The sequence below is a fragment of the Excalfactoria chinensis genome, chromosome 3 (assembly GCF_039878825.1).
Source record: "Excalfactoria chinensis isolate bCotChi1 chromosome 3, bCotChi1.hap2, whole genome shotgun sequence".
Classification (NCBI taxonomy): Eukaryota; Metazoa; Chordata; class Aves; order Galliformes; family Phasianidae; genus Excalfactoria; species Excalfactoria chinensis.
In genome coordinates, this window is record NC_092827.1 from 101322675 (window position 1) to 101347610 (window position 24936).

Sequence of the window (24936 nt, forward strand, 5' to 3'; positions counted from 1 at the left end):
TTTTCTTTTTCACAAATAAATGAGTGGATACATAAGCAGTTTGTTCTCCATTTACCTACTTTAACTGGCTTACACTTGATTTTCATAGGTCATGATTTTGCCTAAATTTGTGTTTTTACCTCCCATCCCAGTCCAGCAACAAAATCTTCATAAGCCTGGCTTCCCCTGGCATTGGACAGTATTGAACATTTGTCCTCCTGTCCTTCTGCAATGTAAAACACTGCAATCTTGTGAGTTTCACGGCTGTAATTAGATATAACAAGAAATGAGAATTAAAAGGAGTTATAGGTGAAATTATTCATTGTACCACCTGCCCTCTAAAACCACGTTTTACTCTCTGCCTGTTTCTTTGATGCACGCAAATTCATCACTTAACTTTTGGATTATGTTCACCTTTTGTTTTTCCCCCCACAACCACACTGCAGAGATATTGCTGTTCAGAGAGCAGAGCAAGTGCCATTCTTTCTTTTCATCAGCCAAAGAATTGATCATCAAGTTCCAATTACAGGGTTAATCACTTACATCTGTGCAACCTTGCTGAAAACAGTAAGATTGCACAGCTGTTAATGAGGGGAAAATCTGACCAACAGAATTTTAATTATGGGGCAATGATATATGAGAAAGGAAGAAGCATGTACTGACTCCTAGGATGAGTTTTACAAGGCTGATGGTTACAATTGATCTGGTATCAAAATTGTTGGAGTGCAAGAAAATCAGAACTCTACAATTCTGCAAACATGCCAAGGAATGAAAGTAAAACGTAATACTCAGAACTCTATTCTACCTGGCTGTAAAAGAGTGGAATGAAGATTATCCCTTAATGTACTGCTCTTGACAGAGGGATCAATCTGCAGAAAAGTCCTTGGGGTGAGTCGATGCAAAGTCATCAAAAATTTTGGCACTTCTTCCCTCCCCTCTCAGCTAAAGAAAACAGGAAACAGGCTGTTGTGTCTTACTGCTTGCTATCTGGCATTCTGCGTAGACAGCACCTTTGAAAATCGCTTGTCCATTCAGGCTCTGCAACTCTTTAGAAACAACAATTCTGTGTTTTCATACACGTTTTTGTACTGCTGGCACATGCAGTTTCAATGATTGGTTTTGGTGGTGCACTTACTACCTCTTTTTGAAACTCTGAGCAATTAAACATTACCTACCATTGGCGAGAATCCAGATTTTTCAGTTCTCTCAGTAATTTTGAATTTTTCTTAAGAAGGTGAAAGCTTTTCCTGTAAATACACATAAATTATTAGGAAAGAAAACGCAATAAGGTATAGTCACTATTTTTGCATTCAGATTCTTTGAAGAAGGGAATCAATTTAGCATGGCTCAATGAAAATTCATTTTCTTTCTACTCTAAATAATCTGCAGTTGTCTACTAAAAATAATCATGGATGCAGGTATGTGTAAAAGTTCAAAGCTGTGCTATAACTACCAGCTGTACAATTCTTGTTGTTTTAAGCGTGCACGTGTTTGAGAGTGTAAGTGAAAAACACTTGCTTTAAAAATCACCAGACTCATAAGTAACTCAGAATTTCAGACTAACAAGTCTTGCTGGGATGACTGTAAGTCACAAGAGCAGTGCTATACAGCAGGGGAGGACAGCATGTGGATCTGGATTCGTTTTTCAACGTCAGATGCTGCAAAAGCACTGTAAACATGTCCTGAGTCCTCTGTTCCTACCTTCTATCCCAGGAGTTCATTCCCAAGTCATTTAGCAACAGCCGACAGAAATAAAAGGACGCTTGAGGTTCAGCAGGACGCGGTTCTTCCTGATGGGCTACCTTCATATTAAAGTCTGAGCTGCACTTTAAAATATACTCGTTTTCCTGGGTACTTTGCCTCATCAGGGCTTCAGTGATTGCATTCTCTTGGTCATAGCTCATACCAAAGGGCGGTGGTGATGGCTCATTCAGCTTCCGCTGGGGATGTAAAAGGCATTCAGGACTAGTGTTACCGATCTTCTCCAGTAATTTGTCAAGAGCATCTTCTCCTTCTTCCACCTGAGAAATGTCTTTTTGGGAACTGAAGCGGTGCTCAGAGCTGCTTGATATCACAAACGAGTTTGCTGCACTCTGCCGCGGAAGGCAGCCCTCCAAAGGTCCATACAATATTCTGCCATCCCAAGAGTACTTCCCTGAGATATCTCTGACAATTACCCTTACATCCGAGGGGGCTACTGCTGGCTCAGTGTCTTTCCTCTTTTCTGCAGGAATTTGGAGGTATGATATAAGAGTACTGTCATTAAACACAAAGAGCTGAAGGTTGGGGCTCCGGAAGACTTCTGATGACAGCTCAGAGGATTCCACATATGAGTTGTCATGGTTCTCACTAAGGAGACTGTGGAGGATGGCAGGACCTCCACTGAGTGGGTAGTGGCTCAAATGGTTCACCAGATGAGTCATAACCATCCGTGCAGTTAAAGGTATTAGTTCTAAGTTCCTTCTCCTTTTTTCTAAAACAATCAATAGAGGGAACAGATCAGTAACATCAGCAAGAGGTAATTAAAAATAACATCTGCAAATTTCTGACTTGTTTTATAAGCTTGCTTTGGTCGTTCTCAAAATCATTCCTTATCAAGAAACTATTTACAACCACTGCCCAAGCAATTCTACCCACCACACATCCTTACTCAACACACTCTTAGAAATTTACCTTTTACTGACATCCAGGTCTTCGTACAGTTTGTAAGAAGCACACACAGCACTGCACAGGGGTCCCACAATACCTGCTAACTCTGCGGTTTCACCTGGCACATTCAGGTGCTCCTCCTTACCTCCCGCATTCCCACAGCCAACACCAAGGCAGTCAGATCAAGAGAGGGACAGGGAAAAAGAAGCAAAAGCAATGGAGAGGTGCAACTAAAAACCAACGCTTCTCCACTTTTAGCAGTTGTTTGAGAAGAGCAGCATGGTAAAGTTCACTGCATCAGGTGGGAGACTCTTTAGATCCACATACAAGCCCTCATCACAGGCAAATACATCACAGTTAGCTAATAAACCAATGGTACTCTGGAGTTGTGTTGTGCACCCAGTTCTTCTACTGGATCTTTGTTCCAGAGTTGTATCCCATGCATACTCAGATTTTTTCTCTTTTTTATGGTAACTTTGTTCATGTTCACCTTAAATTCATTTTTCTTCAGTTTACAGTGTTTTTTCCTTGGCATTTATACCTTCTAATACACTTCCAGACAACAGCTATAACCCTTTCCAGCTTTCATTTTGCTAGCCTCCAAGAATTCTTCAGCCTCCCGCTCAGAAAAAAAGGCTCCATATTCTTTTCCTCAGCTCCCTGGCAGTAAATCTCTGCCTGCTCCAGTTCAAATCTTATTTTTTCTTAAACAATTAAACTGAAACAATTGTAGAGCACTAACATCTCTGAGATGAGAAACATCTTGTTCTAACCAAAATGACAAACACACCTGACACGGACCCTTTTCTTCCTGCTGTTCACAAAGCCCTTACTCAGCTACTCAGCAAGAGAGTAAAACAGGTCTTTATGTTTCCTTTTTTCAACTCTTTTAGTTAAAACTGAAAATGTGTATACAGAAAAAAAAATAAAAAAGCTGTAGGACTCAAAAACAGCCAAGTATCAAAACCTGAACACGCTATTTAAAAGCAACATTCCAAAACCAACTATAGCTTGTACTACTTAATACTGCATCTTCACTTCTGATCTTTCTGCAGAAATTAACTAAGGCACATTAATACATGATAATCTTTAATTCACAGCTGAACAGCCACTGCTTTGAAAACTTTTAACAGTGTTTGAAATAAACGTTTCTAAGATAAAGCACTTTAAAATATTGTTCCATATGTTTGTATACATACTGCAGTTGCTTTCAAGGAGTGTGTAACACAATGCAGCCAGATCCAAATAATCTCTTTTCACTTTTGACACTGGTAGCATTGTGAGTCAGCAGGAATACTGCATTTATGCAGCTGCAGAATTTGGTTCACATCACGCATGGCATTCTGAAATCACTCAGAACAGGTACATCATGGTGTCCATTCAAGAAAGGCTGCTGCACGCTCCCAAACCAAGCCTGATTTACAGCTTATCTTAATCGCTGAAATTTAATTATATGTGCCAAATTTTAAGTAAAACCAAAGGCAAAAACAGACTGTCAGTCCACTCCATCTCCACAGAACTTTTGAATTCTATGGCAGTACATGTGTCATTTTCTTTCTTTTCTGATCATCCTAAATAGCAATGTTGGTAACAAGTTCTAAAATTCTATTACGCTGGCAACAGAATTTCATTAACAAAAAATAACTTAAGAACTATTTGTTGGGTAAGAAGTAAGGAAATGCACGTTTGCAAGGAAGAGATTTAACCTGGAGATATCCTAGCATAGACACGCTGGTCCTCATCACGCTCTGTGATTTCTCCTACCTTCAGCAACAGTGAGCAGGTTGCCCAGATCTGTGGCAGAGTGGCACTGGGCTGGCTCACAGCTTGTGACATTCCCCAGAGGCAAAAATGGGTCGTAGTCAGCAGACGACAGATCCGCAAGGCTCAGCACATAATGGCTTTGCTGGGTGTATGTACTGGAGCCATTCACGCAGCAGTGCAAAACCTGTGAACAGACAAGCATGGTATCGAAGGAGTGATGAAGAACAGACAGCAGTACCCACTTACACTGCAGGGAGTGACCCACTATAATTTTACATTATGAAAGCCAGCATGTGCTACAAAAACACCCATGTCTAAATTCAGTGCTTCTATAATATCTCTCTTTTTTGCTACTTGCTCTGTACTATAACAGTTCACTTCAGGACTCTCTTTGTATTTAACAACTTATGTATTTTAACAGACCACTCCAAATTATTCAAATACTTCTGCTGAGGTGACTTGCTCTGGACCACTGCTTTGAGCATTTTGCCTTTCTCTTGTCATCATTTTCTGTGTTCCACGTCTCTACCTCAAATAAAGCAGTTTTCTTTCTTTTCAAGATCCAGCACATTGATCTTACTGTCTTAATATTTTCAATTCTTGACTTCTCATCTGTATGATTTTGCCCATGCTCTGAGAATTCATGTTTCTCTACAACATGCTTCAAAATCCTCCTGTGCCTAAGAGGATCTGCAAAAAGTATCTTTCAACTTTTAGGCCTAATAAATCATGCTCATTCTTCATACTCACTCTGTATATATAGTCCAGTAAGGGAGCTTTGGATGCATGCTGATCTTCAAGGACACCAGCAGACACTGGCTCCAGCAGCATTTTCATAGGTAATGCCATACACCAATCCAACAAGCAAAGTAGCAATGAAACTATAAACTAAACAGAAACATGTAGCACGGTTATTATCTATCAAATTCACACATGCTTAAATGCATGGGCTTAAAAGGTTGAAATAAGACACTTCACTTAATGACTTGCTCAAACAGCACAAAGAAAGAACAGAGACTCCTCACTTCAGTGACGTACCTTTTTATCTGCCTCCACACAGGAATATTCAGCACTCGGCAGAAGAAAAGCAATAGTGGCCACAAGGATCTATGTTAAAAGAAGTAGAATTTGAGAAAGACATTAACCTTCTTTCACTACAAAGGCAGAGAACAAACTTCATTTGAACAGGGCATGAAAAAGGTTGAAGTCCCTTAGAAGCATTTAGCTGCCCTTGTAAATCAACATACAGGTGAAACAAAGTTTATCTGAGCATTTTGAAAATAAAAGGTGAGAAATGCATGCTGCTCTTCCAACTACAGCAAGTAAGACTCTTAACAACACTCGCAGAAGAAAGAGAAAGCTAACAGACAGCTGGGGTTCCAGTAGCTCACGTAAAGAATTAAGACAACTCTGCATATGATTTCCACACAAATGTCTTAAGCTGACGTACTTCAGTAATTTTTCTGGACAGGGATGATTCATACTCCTGCAGCTTTTGCCAGTAAGAAACAAGCAGCTGAAGAACATCACAGGCTACCTGAGCTACCAGTTTATTAGAAAACTGGAAGAGAAGAAAAGGTAATTAAAAACAAAATAAATAGGTAGGCATGATACAGTGCAATTTGTTTTTCGACTTCTTAAATTATTTTTCATCCATACAAATGATAAAAATCTGTATGCAAAAATCAAACACTCAGCATTAGGAAACAGCAGATGACATTAACTACAAGGTCTTAAGATTATATTATCATATTCTCGTATTTTATATGCAAGAGTCTCTTGCTGCATATTCACGTGCCATTTTTGTAATAACTTTGTATTTTCATACAGGATGTCACGCTGGCCCCACTGAAGAACTGTGCATTTACTCCTTAGCAACTTCAAAGGAGTAGTAAGAATCTGGATCACTCTCACCAGAGATAATAAAGTACTAAGCATATGCAAAGCTTCAGAACCAGAAGGCATCTTCTAGCTGATGGTCAATGTCATATTGCTAACATTATGCAGTCTGAAGTAACATCCTGACAGTGCTTTAAGCAACAAAGACCAACCAGCGTGCTGTGCTCCTATAACCAGTAACTGTTTCAAATCTTACAGTAGCATTTTCACAAAATATTTATTAACTACAGAGACTGTTGCAATATTACCTTTAGTGTCACACCTATGACGTTGATCGCTTCTTTCACTTGAGGGTGGTTTGTGCACTGCGTTAGTTCTTCACATATCCAAATTCCAAGGCCACAAATGGCTATGCATCTTATTTAAAAGAGAAAATATTTTTGTCAGGAGTTCTAAGAGAGTCCAGTTTTCCTTTACACTTCATTCTTACCAAATTTGCACTCTGGAATGAACCACTCCTCCATCAGACAGTAGCTATCACTTTACAGCAGCAGTAGGCAGTTATTAACTAAGGACACTGTACGGTAGCACTAAGCAGTTATTAACTAAGAATCTTGAAGGAATTTGTCAAAGCCTATTTCTCAATCAATCAGGAAAAGAACAAGATAGAAACAAACCAACCAGCCCAGCACACTTAAGATCTGATTGCTTCCAATTTTAAGTACACTCAAACAGAACAGAACTTTGGAAGTATGAGGCACTTAACCACAATATATGCCATCTTTGGGAAATATTTCTTCAAGCTATACAAAATATAAGCAGACCCTGTAAGAAGAGTGCGCAAAGATGGAAAGGAGCAATGTACAAAGATCCCTTTTACCTCTCCTAAGTCACACAATAGGTCAAGACTTAACAGCACAGAGTGAATTTTACCACAGCAGGGCTGAAGAACCCAAAGAACACAAAGAAGGTGTAAAAAAATTCAGCTGTACAATGGCTGAAAAATAGGTAGGCAGAAAGACTCTCTGATACTCCCATTTCTTACTGTACTCAATATTTTACCTTGCAGCTTCACTTGGCTCCTCTGTAGCATTCTTCAGTAAAATATTAATGAGGTAGCACTAAAACAATACAATAAATTAGAGTAAGTGACTTTTTCATATATCCACTTTATTTATCATTGTTTAATTTTGATTACAAACAAAATGAACTCCAAGTCTCAGGCTATTTTAAAGTACTTACACAACAAGTTTATTTTGTCGAAGGAGAATTACTCATTACAATTCAGGTATACAGACCCCTGTGGATAAAACTAATTGACTCAAAATCATGTACAGAGTTGTCAGGTATTTACTAACTGTGAGTATTCAGCACTTCCTAATATAATATATGGTGTTCATGCACTAAAGAAGCCTTATTTTGATTAAAAAAAACAGTGTCTTCTTTAATACAGAAAAGTGTCCTTTAAAATGTAGACTGCTTTATCTTCTGATGAGAGCCTGGGGCCTAATGAAGAAATCAGGAGTGAGAGCTGTATGTGTTAAAGGCTTTGTGTTCTCTCCATTTTTACCCTCAAAAGCCACAAAAGGAATTCAGAGATTCCTCCTTACCTTTACCTAATTTTCTGCAATGGATTAGCAAAGTGCCTCAAGTTTACTGAGGGTAGTACAAGGCTAACTGAGCGGGTTTCACCAGCAAGTGATGCTCCAGGTCATACCTGTTGGGGTCTTCGGTGTGTATTTTTTCTCCTCCAAGGTTATTTTTGTTAAGGTTATTGAATTACAAAGCTTTCCATTCAGTTTAACAATTAGTATCCCAGGGTATCTCACTGACATTACTTTTTGGGCAAAGATAATTCATGTAAAGCTAGGGGTGCTGCCTAATTGGCAAATTTACTTAATGTTTTACTATAACACCAATAAAGCAATAACTGTTTTCCTCTTATGCACGCCCCACATTTCTTAGAGGACAAGCTAATATACAGACATGCAGTGAATGGACACTTTAAATAATACCACCACCACCATTTAATGAATTGACATTGCAGACATCTGGCTGGAAAACACAGTATTTGATTATAGCCAATTCACTCTCTTTGAAAGTAAAATATAATTTGCACTATCTAAGCTCTGTTAATCTTACGGTGCATGTTAAGCAAAGCAAGGCTTATCAAATAAGTATGTATGTGTGCTGCTGTGGTTTGGAGGAGAAGGAGGGATTTATTATTTAAACAGAAAGTGTACAGCATAAATAAAGTGATTAAATAATAAAGATAGTTTAGGCTACATACACGTCTCCTAATAAAACTTTACCTTCACATCGGCACTTCCCGCAATGATCTCACCAGCTTCTGACATGGGCTGCAATAGTGGGATTTCTTGATAGATATTTGGAAAGCAAACAAGAGACCCAAGGATGGTATGGGCTTCTGAACGGGGAGCCTAACAAATGGAAAAGTGAATGAAAATATTTTCTTCTTTCGTCTGGCAGTGCTTGTACATTTTTGTCCTACTGAAGATACAGCATGCACTAAGTTTAATGCTTGCAGGATAAATTAAGTGTTTTGGGTTTTTTTAGAACACTTTCCATGGAAGGTGGAGCTTTCATTCCTTGTGAGCATTTTAAGCTTTCTCAGTGAACCTGATGAGGTTTGGTTTTTTTAAAGAGATGCCGGTAAATTAACATCTGTAAGCACTTTGAAGGACAACCCAGCAAGACTCACCACTTCACTTCTGCTGAAACCCAAGAGGTCTGTGTCCCTAAGCCATCTGCTCAGCAGCACAGAGCAGCAGTAAAAACATGCAGCCAAAATGGACTGAAAGGGCTCCTTGAAGTGCAGTTCCAACACTTTCCTGTTTGTCTTTTTTTCCAGGACTGTCAGGTCATTACCCTTATTCTGGCCTCCATCCTTACTTTGCTATTTTATTTGCCTTCATTAATTTCATCATTTATAAACCTATTTCTGTTAGTGTTGCTACTTGGCAAAACATTCTGCATCACCAAACAAGCTCCATGCTTTCAATACTCAGTGAAAAACACTAATGGGATTCTGAAATCCAAGCCCTGCTTTTAGCATGCAAACATGCTGCAGCATTGGAGAGGATATGATTTCTCACACTCTGGCCTTTTGATGAAACACCTTTGCAATACTAGTGTGTCACCCTACCTCCTGCTTTCACACATCAGCTGCCATGGTATCTGCCCCAAGAGCCCTGGCTGGCATTGCACTAATGAGCCCACACCTGTTGGAGTGCAGACATCCCAAGCTCATTAGCAGGCAGGCTCCCAGGCTGGGCATTGTCATGCTCACCTCCAGCAGGTCCGTGCTCAGCACTCTGGCTGCTGCTGTGATGAAGTCTCCTATCAGCATCGTAAAGCCAGGCAAGCCCAGGAAGAAAAACCAAGGTGGGCAATGCTTTATGACAGTATTCAAGATATCCTGAAAAATGAAAAGAAATTATCTGCTTGAGAAAGAAATGACTAAATACAACAACCCACCAAAACCCTACAGGAGGAGCTGGAGAAGATCTAAGTTGGTAACTGACCATTTCCACATTCATCAAAGTGATGCTTCACTGAGCCACATGTAACAATGATACAAGAGCATTTAGTAGAAGTGTGTTCAGTATTACCATGGCACTGAAATTCCTATTAAAACAAACACCTGTCATTTCTCAGTGTAAAACAATTGTTCCCTTGTGAAACAAGGCTTTGGATTGAAGACAACTAAGCTGTTAATCAATTTAAGATGGATGTTTTACTCCATTCCAAATGAGGTGGATTTTTTTTTCTTCCTAAAATCGCATTACTCTGAATTCTGTAGCCATGAAAATAATGAAATGACACGAACTACTGTTGCCTTTTCCCAAAGGAGCTCAAAGCAGGTAGCTTACAACTGCTGGCAGCTTTAGCACGTCAGGGATTTTTCAGCCCCTCTGGGCTAAGCTGAGAAATAGTGATGTCAGATGCAAGAAGGGATTGCACTCAGCACAGTAATGCAGATAAACCTATGCTAACTAGATCGGTATAATCCACTATTCGAAATAATTAAGATAGCAAGGTAAGCCTTGGGGAAGAAACAATTGGTGAAAGTCTTTTTTGCTTTTACTTGGTTTGTTGTGTTTTCTTTTAAAGCTTGCACTACATCTGTAGGAATAGACCACCAGGCACAGATTGCTCTCATAATCACCCTACAACACAGACCACGTCCAAGCCGAGCATTTCAGCTTTAATCCTTGCACAGATTTCAAATCTTCAGACTCTTGAGACAGAAACAAGTTCCATATTTCAGTAGAGATTCTCTTTTCAGAAGATTTGAAATTGGGCATAAAAGCTAAACCTTCTTCACCTGCAGCACCGCGTAATTGGATAAATTCATTTCTATACCAATTAGCAAATTATTTCTGTTCTCAATCAAACTCCAAAGAAAAACTGCAAAGGAAAAACAGTTTTCTGTGCCTGCCCTTACTGCTTTCACGATGTGTCAGTGAAGACTTAAGGTTTCGCCCCAGAATGCATCCTTATGCTCAGCTTCTATATCAGAAGCTAAAGAAATCAGACTGATTTTTCTGTCTGAAGATACGCTTTAGCCACACCAGCGTTTTCTTCAAGCACTGCTCACACCTGGACAAAACCTATTTATGGTTCCACCGGAGTATTTACAGCAGCAACATCCTACGAAACAATAGCGTTATATATCTAAAATATCACCAGATAAATATCCTTCGTTTCTAAACGCAGCACCACATAATGCTTCCACTTTCCTGAATTAGCTAGAATACCACTCGAGTTAATGTTTAAACTAGTTTTAATCACTTCCTTTGATACATTTTAAAGTCAATATCAGTCAAGGCAAACATTCAAAAAGAGAGAGCAGATGGATGCAGCAGCTCATAAAGTGGGTGGTAAACTCCTGCTCGGAGCAGAACAAAAGACCCACCTTTTCATAATTAAGGGGCTGATTAATGCACCACGCTTCTTGCAGCACAACGCACCTGTAATTACCAACAGAGCCAGGTAGTGTGATGTGTTTGGTCTCTGAATAATTGGGCATCAAACTATGGAGCGGCAGATGGGAGTACACTCCTGTTGACATATGCCACGATAAAAGAGCCCGTGCTAACCTGGCTTAAAAGGTAACAGAACGTAGGAAGTACAAAGAGCTGCTACAAACAAGTGCGTTAACTCCTGTCCTCGCTCCATCAATCCCATCTGTTAAATACCACTGTAACGACTGCTCTGCTTCATCAGCTCCGGCCACTGCACTGAATGGAAATTTTAGAGAATGAGGATAAAGAAATGTCCTATTGAAAGCTCTGCTTTAACACCTACATACCTGTGAGTTCACTGCACTGCATGAAGATGGCAATTGTTTTAATTGAAACAGGACAGAATATGTCCCAAACATCCTGTACCTTACTTGAGCTTACTCCAAATAGAACAGATTGGAAAGATACCACACCCCAGGAAGGCATTTACTGGTAAAAATCTGACAAATTTCCTTCTCTTTCCCAATTAGCACACTTTCCTGCGCAACGCAGCTAACAAGAGCAGCGTGATTTCACGTAGTAACTCAGTAGCATTGCGAGCTTATCAAAAGATTCGCGTTTATGAGAAAGCAGCCGAGTGAAAACATATGTCCTATCAGTGATATTGCAAAAATCAGGCAATTCAAACACAGGCAAGTTGCTTCCTTCCCTTCAAAGCGCAGTTCCATAAATGTAAACCGTGTTCAGCAGCGTACAGCCTAGTAAATGAATCACTTTAATTGAATGCTATGTACACAGTAACTGGAAAAACACAAGCAATAAGAAAAACATATGGTGATGGCAATAGAAATTGGTTTACTCATTCTGTACGGCGTTGTTTCTTTACTTCTTTCATAATTGACCTTTAGAACGATAAATGTGTAAAATAATTTTGGTTTATTATGGCTCCAAACCTTTCAGCAATTACACAAAATGAAAATTTAAAAGGAAGCATTCATTCTGGAAGCATTTCCATTGTTTACATAATTGCACAGCTATAATTTAGTGTTCATGTTGTTAAAGAAAAGTGAAAAAAAAAAGGACCATTATGGACTATTTCAATTCAAAAACGATGCTCTGTAGCGTTAAAAAAGAGGAGGGAAGAGAAGGGAGCAATCACACGCATGTCCTTCTCAAATGCATTAACCCTATAAAAGGCATAGCATTTTGGTATAGGGTAATCTAGTAATCGAAATAATAAGGTCGTAAACATCCAGCAAGCGAAAAAAGAAAATGATGCAAGTTCACCAGAAGGTCAATTTCAGAAAGATTCTTCACCTAATTTTTGTGCAAGGTTTTGTAGATTACAGGTGTAACTAAATAGCCCGCCATCTGCCTTCCTCACGTTTCCAGCTGTCCCTCAACAGGAACAACATGGATTTTCCTCTTAAAGTTCACTCTGTTCTTCCCTGAGACACACCTCATTAGAGGCTGACATTTACAGCACAGGGAAGATTATTCATTTAAACAGGACTTAAGCAGCAAATCCTTCATTTTCCTTTATTTTGAAGAAACAAACTATTCAATTGACTTATTCTGAGTAACGTTACATTTTAGGCATCAACATGTCAAAAATTAAGTTCCAATAAGAAGCTACAAAGAAACCTGACACACTCCAAAAGCATATTGCTTGTCTAAAAACCTAGCTCCATCTGACCGCCAAAGAAGTTACATCTTGTGACTGGATTCAATAGAAAGAGAGATTAAAAACCGGAACAGCTCTAAATCTAGAAAAGAGATGATGGATTACTGTGTAAATCACCTGCTGGTAATTGTTCCACCCCCTCTGAACAGCATTAGAAAGCTCCGCTAACGTCACATGTAAAAAATAAAGCCAAGCATCAGCACAGAGGTGAACCACTGAGGGCAAGATGAGATAGGTCCATTAACAGAAAGCACGGCTCCTAACACAGGCAATACCTGGGTCTGCCTTTCCTCTGGCCCATCTCTGCAGCTGTTTGGCTCCAATACCACCAATGCACTCTAACAGGGACAAGCAGTGGTGTATATGCTGCGTCTCAGTAAGCACAGAAAGAGATTGCAAGAGGGTAAAAATTACGGTATCTACTGAAAGAAAGTCATGGCGAACTGAACTATGTGAATCTAAGTCTTATAACATAGAGACTATATTATGATTTATTTATTTAACTGCAGTCTGGAGAGAAATCTAAAATTCAGGTTTCTGAAATGCTATACAACTGAAATTCCTCACCAGGCAGAAATCCAGGCAAGAAGCACTTAAAGCAAGCTGTGTACACAAGCAACGCTGTTCATTTCTTGTGCCTTTGGAGGACGATGCCACGCAGATAGGGCATGTTCCTGTGCACAGCACTCTGGCTTTGCATTCACCAGGCTGACATCACTCCTCATTACAGAGCAACAGCTTCGTAGAAACACTGAAAAGTCTACAGGTACTTTTTTCTTTTTCAATTTCAAATCAGTGTTAATGTAAGCAGGTAATTCTTCTCCAGTAGCAACTCTAATATAACATGGTTCACATTCTAAATCAGCAATCATACATGAAGCCTGCTTCTCATCATACACAGTGGTTCTCCATAAGCTCACTATGGAATGACGGCGCTTCCTTCCTATAATTGGCAACAGCATACATTAAACAAATTAAGAGGCTTATAGACAAGCAAAAGGTTCACTATTGATAAAGTATTCTCCCTTTTACCACTGAATGGAATCGAGCTAAAAGCATGGCCGTTAACTTCTCCATCATCAGCTGTGCTGTGTGCTGAGGGCTTATGCTGTTCTACAGGTTGAAAACCCACTGCCTGTGTGCTGAAATTTAATCACCAAGGACATCTGTCAGCCTATTCAGATCTGGGCTTTTCCTTCCATATTTAAGGTTAGTCCTGCACTTAATATCACTGAACAAACAAGCAGAATCTCTGAAGTAAGTATGTTTAATTGCGTTCCTTAATATTTCTTCATGAAGAAATATCCAAAGATATGCTGGCAAGCCAATTAAACTGTAAATGAATTAAACTTAATCGTTAAAGCTCCCTCCAAAAGCCAGGGATATAACTATCCTGTTAGCTCGCCTTTCAGATAACAGTCTTTTCCACTACTGGCCATAGACATAGTGGCACATGTTGTCAGCAGATTACAGCAAGCACGTTAACTGATGCCAAAGCCCTGGTTGCTGGGTGAGACTCCTTGCTAAAAATGAAAAGCTGGCAAGGTATTGGAAGATTTCCTCCTCTTCTACAGCATAAGCATCACATGAGCATCCAGCTTTTACTGCAGCTCTTCTTCTTCAAACCGAAGATGTACATTTAGACAAAAGAAGTCAGCATCACAAAAATCCAGAGAAGTTTGAAGAATAAAAATATAATAGAAGGACTGTAATTACCAAAAGTATTAGCAATTCACTAATTAGAATTATCTCAGCTCTTCTTTTTTTTTTTTGAGAAAGGGGCTCAGGAGCATAAGTTGGACTGGATGATCTTTTAGGTCTTTTCCAACCTTGGTGATGCTATGATTCTATGATTATAAGCAGAATTCTAGAATAGTGTTTATAACTTCACTAAAGGAAGTTATAAAACAAATAAAAGCTTATATATTTTTTCAAGTTCATGAAATCAAAATTACTGCTACAGTAAGCGATCAGCATCGGTAATAAAATGCATTTATTTCCTACATGCAAGAATTTGTAAAATTAGTGCACTGCAGTATTTAATATTTTTATAGGGTGTACGTATGCATCACCCAACTCAAAAGACATCAGTGGTTACAATTGTTGAAGCTGGAGGCTTCACAACCATTAATCTCACCCAGCAGCATTACACAGTTACTGCCTGAAGTGCAGTAGGTTCTCCTTTGGAGTCTTCTAAAATTCCCCTCCTAAGAACATTTCACAATTCTCTGCAACCTGCACCAGGAACTGGGAGAACTGTAAATGCAACCAGGATGGCTTTCCTGAAGCTGTGGACTGAGTGACACAGCACAGAAATGGCTGTTGATGGAAAAGACGTAGGTGCTTCTTTTGCCATTGCTGCCTGACTGAGGAGGTACTAGAAGAAATCACACATAAGTCCATCTTGAACAGGTGCAACGTCCTACAAAGCCCCTGAAGGCGTTTCAAGGCCGACAGACCTCGGTGATTTAAAGGGTAAAAGGGCTGAATTTAATACAAACAATCCTGAGGCCATTTCCTGCATCCCATCTGAGCGATGCTTGATGCATCACCTTCTCAGGATTTTCAGTCAAGCTCTAAATGCAAGCAGAAACACTGCCTTCGCTATCTTGCGAACACAGCATGTGAAAAACAAAACATCACTTTGATTCACTCTCCTCTGCCAGGAGCGAAGGTGCAGAACTCCAGCCACCTTCATAACAAATGATGGTAAAATTTGAGACCACTGACTTAAGTGTACAGGAAGAGAATCAGCATCACACCATCACTTGTCCCCTGAACCCAGGGCATGCTGGAAACAGCAGCCAGTGCCAGGCTGCAACTTGCTTCTCCCACCTGAAAAGGTGATGCAATTGCTACAGAGAATTGTTCACTTCTTCCTACAGAGGTGCTGTTGTTAGATACTTAGACATGGACAAATGAGATGCAGCTCAGTTACATCACTACCTCCTTTCCCACCAGCTGAGCTAATTACTAAATCTTGAACTCAGAGTGCCATGGGATCTCTTTATAAAATATACTCTCACATTGGTCTTTCAAATACTCCACAAGACAACTTTGCGCAGAATGGTTACACTTGCCATAAATAACAATGTATTAATTACTGAGCGCATACAAACACCTATTAGTTAGTTTTCTACCAACACCAAAATCCAAACAGGAAAGCAGTAATTTTGTATATTCATGTTGTTGAGGGAGGAGTGAAAAAGAATTGAGGAACGTAGGCTAAAAGAAACAAAAGCTGTCCACAGATCTGAGCAGAAGCTCTGCATTCTCCCCAGCCTGGGAGGAACCTTTTCTCAGCCAGATAGCTTTATGTATCTGGGCACGTGTCTACTGAAATAAATACAGGCGCATTTCTGTTCAACAAGTGTTTACTGAGCAAGTCCAACTAGTGCAAGTTATTTATCTTCACCATTAACTGCACAGCTGCACTCTCCTCATGTAACACAAGATTTGTCAACATTTCTTTTTTAAATGGAGAAATTTAGAAATGACCATTTTTGATGCTATCTAAAATACTGACAATCATATTCAGGTTACAAAGGGTTCTGACTGTAACTTCACCAAGTTACGTAGCCACATAAAAAGTTCACCTACATCAATACAGTGTGATTTCTTAGAGTTAATCTGCATTTCTGTTGCTTCTCCCAGTGAATTTAACATTGTCACATACACAGAACAAAAATTCCCCCATGAGAAAATCCCCTTCTGTTAATGTTCCATGAAACTGAACAGTTATGCTGATGCTTAGCAAATAAAAAAAAAACACCTGACAAAGCAAATCAATCCTACTTTCCACTACAACATCTCTGATTCCCAGCAGCTTCACACAAACCAGATCAGATTGCCGTCACATCTGAGAATGTTCATCTCTTAATGGCAAGGCAAGAGGCTGGTGAAATGCTTTGCCTGTGTCACTGATCTACCTGTGGAAGAAGGACTGTGTGTTCAGTCAGTAGGGCACCAGATGGCATCTGGCATAAACAACTCTGTGACCCCACCGAAATAACTGAAAAGCACATCCATGGCCCATATTGATAAATACTAGATTTACCGTCCTTCCATACAATACACTCCTGCATTAGTACTTATTGTGGGTTACTGTCAGTATGCACAGTATTGAGCTCGTCTTAGCACCCATCAAGCAATGTGATGCTAATTAAACTGCAAATATGGAAATAGGTACAAAGTACAGGCTTCACATCAATCTACTGTATGAGGATTCAAGCTCCAAAGCACCACGAGTGAACAACTCCCATCAACCAGCTTTGTAGCTAGGGAAAGCAAAACTGGAAGGACAGTTACAAGAGAAAAGTTGTGGTCAAGTGTGCCACCAAGAGGCAAAAGAAGCAGAGAGAGACAAGATAGAGCAGCATGAGCATGCAAAATACTGGGAAATCCCTGGGATGATTTGTATGTGGAGCCTGCCTCTACTTCTTGATCCTAACTTCTAGACCACAAATTTGCACAAGGACTGAAATCTGGCATTCAACAAAAGAACAGGCTTAGAACCAGTGGAATTGTTACTAACACCAAAACACGATGAAAACTGTGTAAAGAAAAGTTCAACTTATCCTAATTGGATGTCTTGGCTTTTGAAAGGGAGATGTTTTGGCACACATCATTATATTAGTGTTTTGCTTTCAGGAAGCAGACTTTAAAGAATATTGTGCTGTTAATCCTTCTCCCTTTTCCCTGCAGAAGCATCTGGGAATAGCAGGTGGAGAGTTTGCAGAGAACGCATTGCAGATGGTTTTACTTCTTTTGCAAAACAGAGACACATGTAGTTTCCAAGCGCAGGGTTGCACAGGCCAGTGCAGAGAGGAACTGAGCAAGCGTGGTGAGGCACCCAGGTTCACAGTCCAAGCAGCAGAAAGCAGCTAACTGCAGCTTCACAAGGTTAAAAACAGCACATCAGCAACTTAAAGCTAGCTATGCAATAGGACAGGCCTTCTCAGGGATTACAAGAGTAACAAAGGTTGGTAACAACTAGCACAACAAATCCGTGCAAGTCGGTTCCCTCTGGATTGATAAGGCACCAGAAATGACTCCTGAAAGCAGCAAATAATCAACACAGGTTCTACCAAAAGGTCTGTGTGCCCTCTGCTGGCACCTGCAGCATAGTTCTCACTGCTGTATTCACCAGAGTACTTCTGTTAAGGATGAAAACTTACAGCGACAGCTATAAAAACACTGACATGTTCCTAGGTAGCCTCTCTTTTTGCTTAGTGTATTTCTTACAGTACTTAGGAGTATTTAGCTACTTCTGAGGTCCAATAATCCTCTTACATTCTGACAGATTAAGTCTTTTCATCGTCTCCCACTGAATGCATTATTGATTAGGCCAAACCACAGCATACAGACCTAAAACTGACATTAATCTACAGACACAGAATGCTTCAATAGCAGCTCTTTGCTAGTATGACAAGGTAAAACTGGAGAGTAAGGATAAAGTTCAGACTATGTAATGTACAGAGTGGAATGAAGTATGCTAACAAGGATCACTTCACACAATAATTTGTTGCAAAGCATTGCTTTTTCAAACATGAAAATACTGACACTTCCATCAGCACACAGCAACTAAAAGAGCTTTTTCTTTAAGTAATGCTTTTACCTGGTCTTCACTTGTTAAGCCAAGGTGCATCACAAAGTAAAAGTGAACCAAGAAATCAGAATTCGGCAGAACATCTTGACGTCTTGTCATCATAGCGCAGATCAGCCTGTATGCCTGAAGTTTGCCTTCCTTATATTCATTTGGCAGGGTGGTTGCCTGAAAAGAGTAAAAGCCTCATATTAATGCTTTTGTTGTTTTTTTTTCTACTAGCCCACTAATGCAAAACTGTATTTTCAGCAGATTTTCCATAACCCAAATCTACTGTCTGTGTTTATTAGAACAGATGTGAGTTCAAATACTCTTGTCTCAGCCTGCAGTGATTGCAAAACTTAATAATGCAACTGAGCATATACACATTTATTACCAACAAAGAAAAAAATACCAATGTGAAGAAGTTGAGAAATGACTTACCTTGAACAACCACGATGCAAATATTCTGAGAGGAGGAATTAAGACAGGAGGAGAGGGAGTAGACTGATTGTCCACGCTTATAGCAAGGTTATCCCTTATCTGGTGTTTTGAAAGGAAGAGAGCTCATTTTAACAAACAGTTCACTTTATTAATATCATTTTATATTATTACTTCTCTTTTTTGAGTTTTTGGTTTGGTTTTTATTTACTTTAAGGCACCACACCCTGCACTACACAGAGTTCCTACTGAAGCCAACACTACCAGGAAAATGTGTTCCACAGTACTATATGGCCTAAGCATTTTAGGTTGTGCCGTTAGCTTTTACACTAAGAACAATGTTTGTATTATTCTATCCTATACCTCCTGTTTTCTCTGCTGCTGTTTCGTGAAGCCATTTCAATTAATTAAATCCTTGTTATTAAAAGGAAATGTTTTCAACAGGGGATAATTAAAGGAGTTCAAACAAAAATCTGAGAAAATTGATGACAGAATCCTCCAAATATCACGCTTACATTGCAGATGTTAACCTCAGATTGTGATATTAAAACACTTAATCATTACCATTAGATGAAAATATTATATACGATACCTTTGCAAGTTTATACCACAGCTCATACAGATACCCAAAAACTTTCGCATGAATTTTAGGTGACTGTATATTGTTCACATCTCCAAGAATTCCCAAGATCCTTCTCCATAACACAGAAGCAGAATCGGGATGCCAACCGATGAGGCTTCCACCGGCAATTATACTGCAGTCATCAGCAAGGAATTCACTGCTGTCTGTTAATTTTAAAAGGTTCAATTTCACTTCTGATGAAGTTTCACTTCTGATGTATATTATTTCTAAAGAGACTATTAAAGAAGGTTTAAGGTAAAAGAACCAAAAACTTGAAATTTTATTGTGAACTCTGGAAAGTTTAGTAAGAAAAAAGACCGGTGCTATGCATTTATTTATAAAAGGACATTTCTTTAGCCTTCCTATTCTAGCACACACGCAAACTAGAGAGGAAAAGAACCCACAATGTAAAATAGTGAAGGCATATTCCCAGTCCTGCTAGTCCTAGGTGCAGGGAGCCTCTACCTTGCTGATGATGGAACTGAGTGAGATGTGGCCTCCAAGTACCACACATTAGGGAAGAACATAATGACCTCCTTCCAAGACTAAACCAAGAAGGCTGTTATGACACCTTATATAAACATACCATTTAAAAAGTACTCTCTCCACCAAATCATCTCCCTCTCCTGCACTACTCAAGGGAACACACAGTTCATAGACAAGAGAACTCAGACTAAAGGGCTTATCATATAGAGATGGCACAACTATATGTCAGTTTGGTATCACAGACTGCCCTCACTCAAGGTTCTGTAGCAGGGAAGCAAATGCAGTTAAATGTACTTTGTGCATGTCTGAAATTCGTGTACTCTAAAAGATATATTCAATCAATAACTGGCTTTTACAGGTAGTATTTCCATTGCTAAGAGTTTTCTCTTTATTTTTAAGATCACACAGTACAAAATGACCTGAAAATGCAACTGAACAATGGAGCTAAATATGATGCGCACTGGGAGATGAAAAATACTTTCTGGCACTATCACCTTACATAGAAGCAGTTCCTGAGGTGGCTGAATACAAACTGAGAAGGAATGCAGGCACATCTGAAGTTGGGCATGGAATTAGTATACCTAAATAGTAAATGAAATATTCCACACTGAAGCACAAATGTTACTGACAAAAGCTGTTAAATTATCTTCAGCGCTACACAGCAGCCTGTCTGCAGGCAGAATCAGAGCTATGATCCCACATGGCACCTTGGAGTGCTCAGCATCCAGAGTTTTTTTTATTATTTAACATTTTTCGTGATCTTATTTCCTTTCTGCTTCATTTGTTTTGTTTCTGGCACCATTGTGAATTCTTAAAGAGTTAAAACGTTATTTTCCAAGCATATCAGAAAGATTCTCAATAGTGAAATTTATGTATCTATGCTCTTTGGGTAACAACAGCACCATACAGGGTTCTACAGAAAAACAAAGTTTTATTTTAGAAAGCCTCCAAATCCTAAGACTAAATACATCTTTGTTTTGTCCAAGAAGAAAATTAAGCTGAAACACCCAAATTAATTCAAGTAACCATATGACACATCAAAGCCCTAAAGGGTTGGCTTGTGACATGTTTTTACTACCACAGCTGACTGTTCACAAGTGCCTCCACCAGCCAAGGGCTCCAAGACACTTTCTGCAGTTCTCCATGTAACAACCATGCAACAAACAGAAGCACCTCGGACAGATATGCCACTGAAGGGAACAGATGGATAGGGCTGTATTCACCATAGTGGTTACATAGGTTTTCTAACATGAAAAACAGAAGAAAGCTCTGAGCTTTCATACACTGGCCCGTATGCAGGTCAAACAGTGTTGAGTGGACACATGGACAAGCTACTTTGGCAAGAACCAGTAAATGCATTAGGAGCATGCCAATTCTATTGGGCAACCATATGAGGATTGCTTGGAAATGAATGCCTCTCATTTTATTATGCTGACCCAGAACATCAGAGGTGGATGCTGGTGGTCTTTTCCATGGAAATAAATAGGAGGCATTACTTTTGGAGTAACCTACACATATTTGTTACTCCTCTTTTTAATCTCCGAAGTTATATAAAATAACTCATTGTTTGTACACACAAAGGAGCAAATACTTGTATCAGAGGCAAAGAAAGCACTGAGTTTATTGCACATAATAATCCTTGCTGAGTACTGCTCTGCACACTACCTTACATACAATGGCAATCTGAAGGATGGAACTGGGTGTGCTGGTTCATTAAATCAGCAGTAATTCAAAGAAAAAGTGATCACAGAAATACAACCTTAAAACTATACAACTCATCAGTAAAATGGCTGAAAACAGTTTCATATGTTACAGTATCAAGTTACTGACATAACACCCCTAACTTGCTTCTTACATATTAGATGGGAAGATATCTTGAAGAGAATCAAAATGCTTCAGCAAATAATTGCAATTCTTGTGGATGTCAAAGATATTAGAATTAAAATGCGAATGGAAAGGACTTTTACTTGCAAATAAACTCTTCTGAGATCGCCACTTATGACATCCTACTGGCATACGGGCAATGCATGCTGAAGTACAAATAAGGAGGGTAACAGTTTAAGATACTGTGAAGTAACCAGTTACTTTCTATCAGTCAAAATAAACAGTCAGGAAATAAACAGTAAGAAATAAAAAAAACTGCAAATATAATTTCAGGACTGGAATACCTGTTAAATTTGCATTATCTGAAGGACTAAGCTGAAGCCAGCGAGGTGCATCAGGATCCACACAGACATCTGTTGATGCATTAACTTCCTGTTCTTCTTCAGAGGCTTGCCAGGGGATGAGAGCAATCTCTACTTCATTATTATACCCAATGGATGTGTCACTGCTAACACTTTCACCTAAAGCAAGCGGAGGACAAATAAAGATCACAGATCCTATTTTTAAACATTGCATTACCAGAAGATGACCTAACAAGACAAAATGATCACACTGGTTTCAATTGTTACGCTTAATAAAAAAATATTACCATATTTCTTGAAACTCACTTTTTTCTCTCTCCCTATGGTTTCCATGTGTTTGCTGCAAGTCTGCTTTCAAATCCAGTTCAGCTGTACTACTGCTCCTTTGTATTAATACCTACAGAAGAAAAAAAAAAATAGCATGAATCTCAGCTTACTAACTATTTTTGAGAACTACATCATACTCTTGCAGATTTGAGATACACAAATGCACACAGAGAAAGTTACTGTAAATTAACTGAACTCAGTCAAGATACTTGAATGAACATATCACACTGGAATAGGGAGCCAGGTTAATTTTTAATTCCCCACAACAACAAAGCCTGCATCTCTCTCTTGCCCCTCACCTTCACCACACCTTGTTATTCTCAAAGTGATTAATGAGAGCACTTCCCAGAAGAAGCCTTGCCTCTAGAGCAAAGCATAACAGTACTGTAAGACCAGACATACGGAAGAGCCAACAACCAATGATGAGATTCCTCCTGCAGTCCTCCATGCTGCACTGCATTACACTTCCACTAAGATGAAGTCATATATTATTTCTATTGTTTTTTTCCAAAGTTGCATTAAAAATTTACAAAGCTTGCCTGTCCAAATGTTAAGTTAGGCAAACAATCCACAATAAAAAGCTGGTGCTACAAATTTTGCTGAAGGAAAGTATTTTCCCCAGCACTTTAAGCTATCAAACATTTATTCCAGTGTAGTGCAGCTCTATAAAAAGCATTAATTATTTAAAAAGAAAAAAGAAAAAAAAAAAAGTGACAGACTTGTTCATTATTAATATAGAAAAGCACAGAAGTCTTTTACATGAGTAGTATGTAGCAAATGCTGTTAAACTGCACTGGCAACTGACAGTATCAGAGTGTTCATAGCAAACAGCAGAAGGGGAAAACCACAGCTTTATTCCTGATTCTGTACCATAAACGTGACTAGCAAATATTCATCCTCTCAGTTGCTAGTTTTTAAATGGGAAAAGCCATCTGATTACATCTATTAATAGAGCATTTATTTTACATAAAACAAGATCTCATCAATAATCACTGTCTATTTTGCCTTACGTGCTCAGCTTCATGTTCCTTCTTCATACAGTCCTTACTTTCCTGAATTGATTTGGAGTCTAAAGTGGTCAAATTATGAGAACTCCCAGCCTTTTTGCCTAGAAATTTTAGAAGGGAAACAAAAAGCATAAAAATGTGGGGATGAAATTACATAGCAAATAACAAGAAAATATCAGTTACATTTACATACACGTTTCTTATATTTACAGCAGAGCAAGGTAACATAAACGGTAAAATTTCCATGGATTCATTATTAAGATAGAACATAAGATGCTCTGATGAGCATAACATAGCTGCACAATCAACACAGAAGCAGAACTGTTCATCTGGAAACAAGAAATACAAGCACACGCTTGATAAATTTTAACAGTGACCCCGAAAATGCACACATTTAATAAAGCCCTGGTTTATTAAAAGTTGCGTTCCCCATTTTTGGTCTATGACTTCTTAAAAACTTCTTTTTAAATAAGATAGTAAGAACAGATTTACTGGGATAATAATGGGATAAAAAACATTTTACAACCGTGGCTGGAAACCAAAGAAGGTTAACAGTGGCATCAGTGAGGCTCAAGAAGTCTTGGCACTTCTTCCTGTGTGTATTGTTACTATACTTAATCAAAATTACCTTGAAATAAATCAGATGGAAATTGATCTGCAATATCTGAAGTGCTGCTACTTCGAGTGAGCTGCTGCTCTTGGTCTACGAATAGGCCTGTAGCTTCTGATCCTGACAAAGTTTCCGACTGCTGAGATTCTTCAACTTCTGTTGATTTAATTAAAAATATTTGTATGACTTCTGAATTAAACACACATGCTAACCCCTCAGCTATGAAAGCTAAGTGAAAAAAAACCACCAACTCAAGTACTTCAAGTTAGAAAAACTTAGAGTGTAGCCCCTAATCAGAGAAGTTAAAAGTATCCTTAGAAAAGCAAAGTTTAGAGAGAGAGAGATGTATTAACAGTTTAAATCACAACAGACCTAGAAGAGAATGGAGAAATAACTCTGAGGTTTCAATGTGGCACTCCTGTTTGGGATTGGGAGTACTCTCCTTCAGCGTCAGTGCTATCAATAGGAGCACTGGTTAATGCCACCCACCATAACTGCTAACTTTTCTGTTGGAAAGCAGTCAGAAAGTTGGCCCACAAGTCCCCCATCAAACTGACCCAAAGGAACCACCATCAGACTGCTCAAGGTATTCCATCCACACATCCAATGCTATTGTCCTTCTCAAAATATTAGAAGAAATGTTTCAGTACCAACATGGTGACTTGGAGAAGCACTGGATTTTTGGTTTTTAAACAAGGAACATGGGCTGAATTATAGACTCCTCCACATTTCTCTCTGCATATTATTACATAACAAACTAAAATGACCTT

General features: G+C 39.0%; 1 protein-coding gene across 1 annotated transcript in view; it reads right to left on the reverse strand.

Annotated features, from left to right (window-relative positions):
* The window catches only part of RALGAPA2 (Ral GTPase activating protein catalytic subunit alpha 2), a 109307-nt gene that overhangs the window by 45538 nt on the left and 38833 nt on the right, over nucleotides 1-24936 (reverse strand). Inside the window, exons 18-35 of the mRNA XM_072331360.1 lie at nucleotides 24185-24322; nucleotides 23560-23657; nucleotides 22529-22619; nucleotides 22205-22381; nucleotides 19521-19714; nucleotides 18932-19030; nucleotides 18521-18676; nucleotides 9542-9670; nucleotides 8544-8672; nucleotides 7294-7352; nucleotides 6540-6648; nucleotides 5843-5953; nucleotides 5431-5499; nucleotides 5143-5280; nucleotides 4393-4576; nucleotides 1681-2452; nucleotides 1155-1226; nucleotides 120-243 (exon numbers count right to left, since the gene is read on the reverse strand). Coding sequence (XP_072187461.1) covers nucleotides 120-243; nucleotides 1155-1226; nucleotides 1681-2452; nucleotides 4393-4576; nucleotides 5143-5280; nucleotides 5431-5499; nucleotides 5843-5953; nucleotides 6540-6648; nucleotides 7294-7352; nucleotides 8544-8672; nucleotides 9542-9670; nucleotides 18521-18676; nucleotides 18932-19030; nucleotides 19521-19714; nucleotides 22205-22381; nucleotides 22529-22619; nucleotides 23560-23657; nucleotides 24185-24322 — 2849 coding nt within the window. The remainder of the gene's footprint in view (nucleotides 1-119; nucleotides 244-1154; nucleotides 1227-1680; nucleotides 2453-4392; nucleotides 4577-5142; nucleotides 5281-5430; nucleotides 5500-5842; nucleotides 5954-6539; nucleotides 6649-7293; nucleotides 7353-8543; nucleotides 8673-9541; nucleotides 9671-18520; nucleotides 18677-18931; nucleotides 19031-19520; nucleotides 19715-22204; nucleotides 22382-22528; nucleotides 22620-23559; nucleotides 23658-24184; nucleotides 24323-24936) is intronic.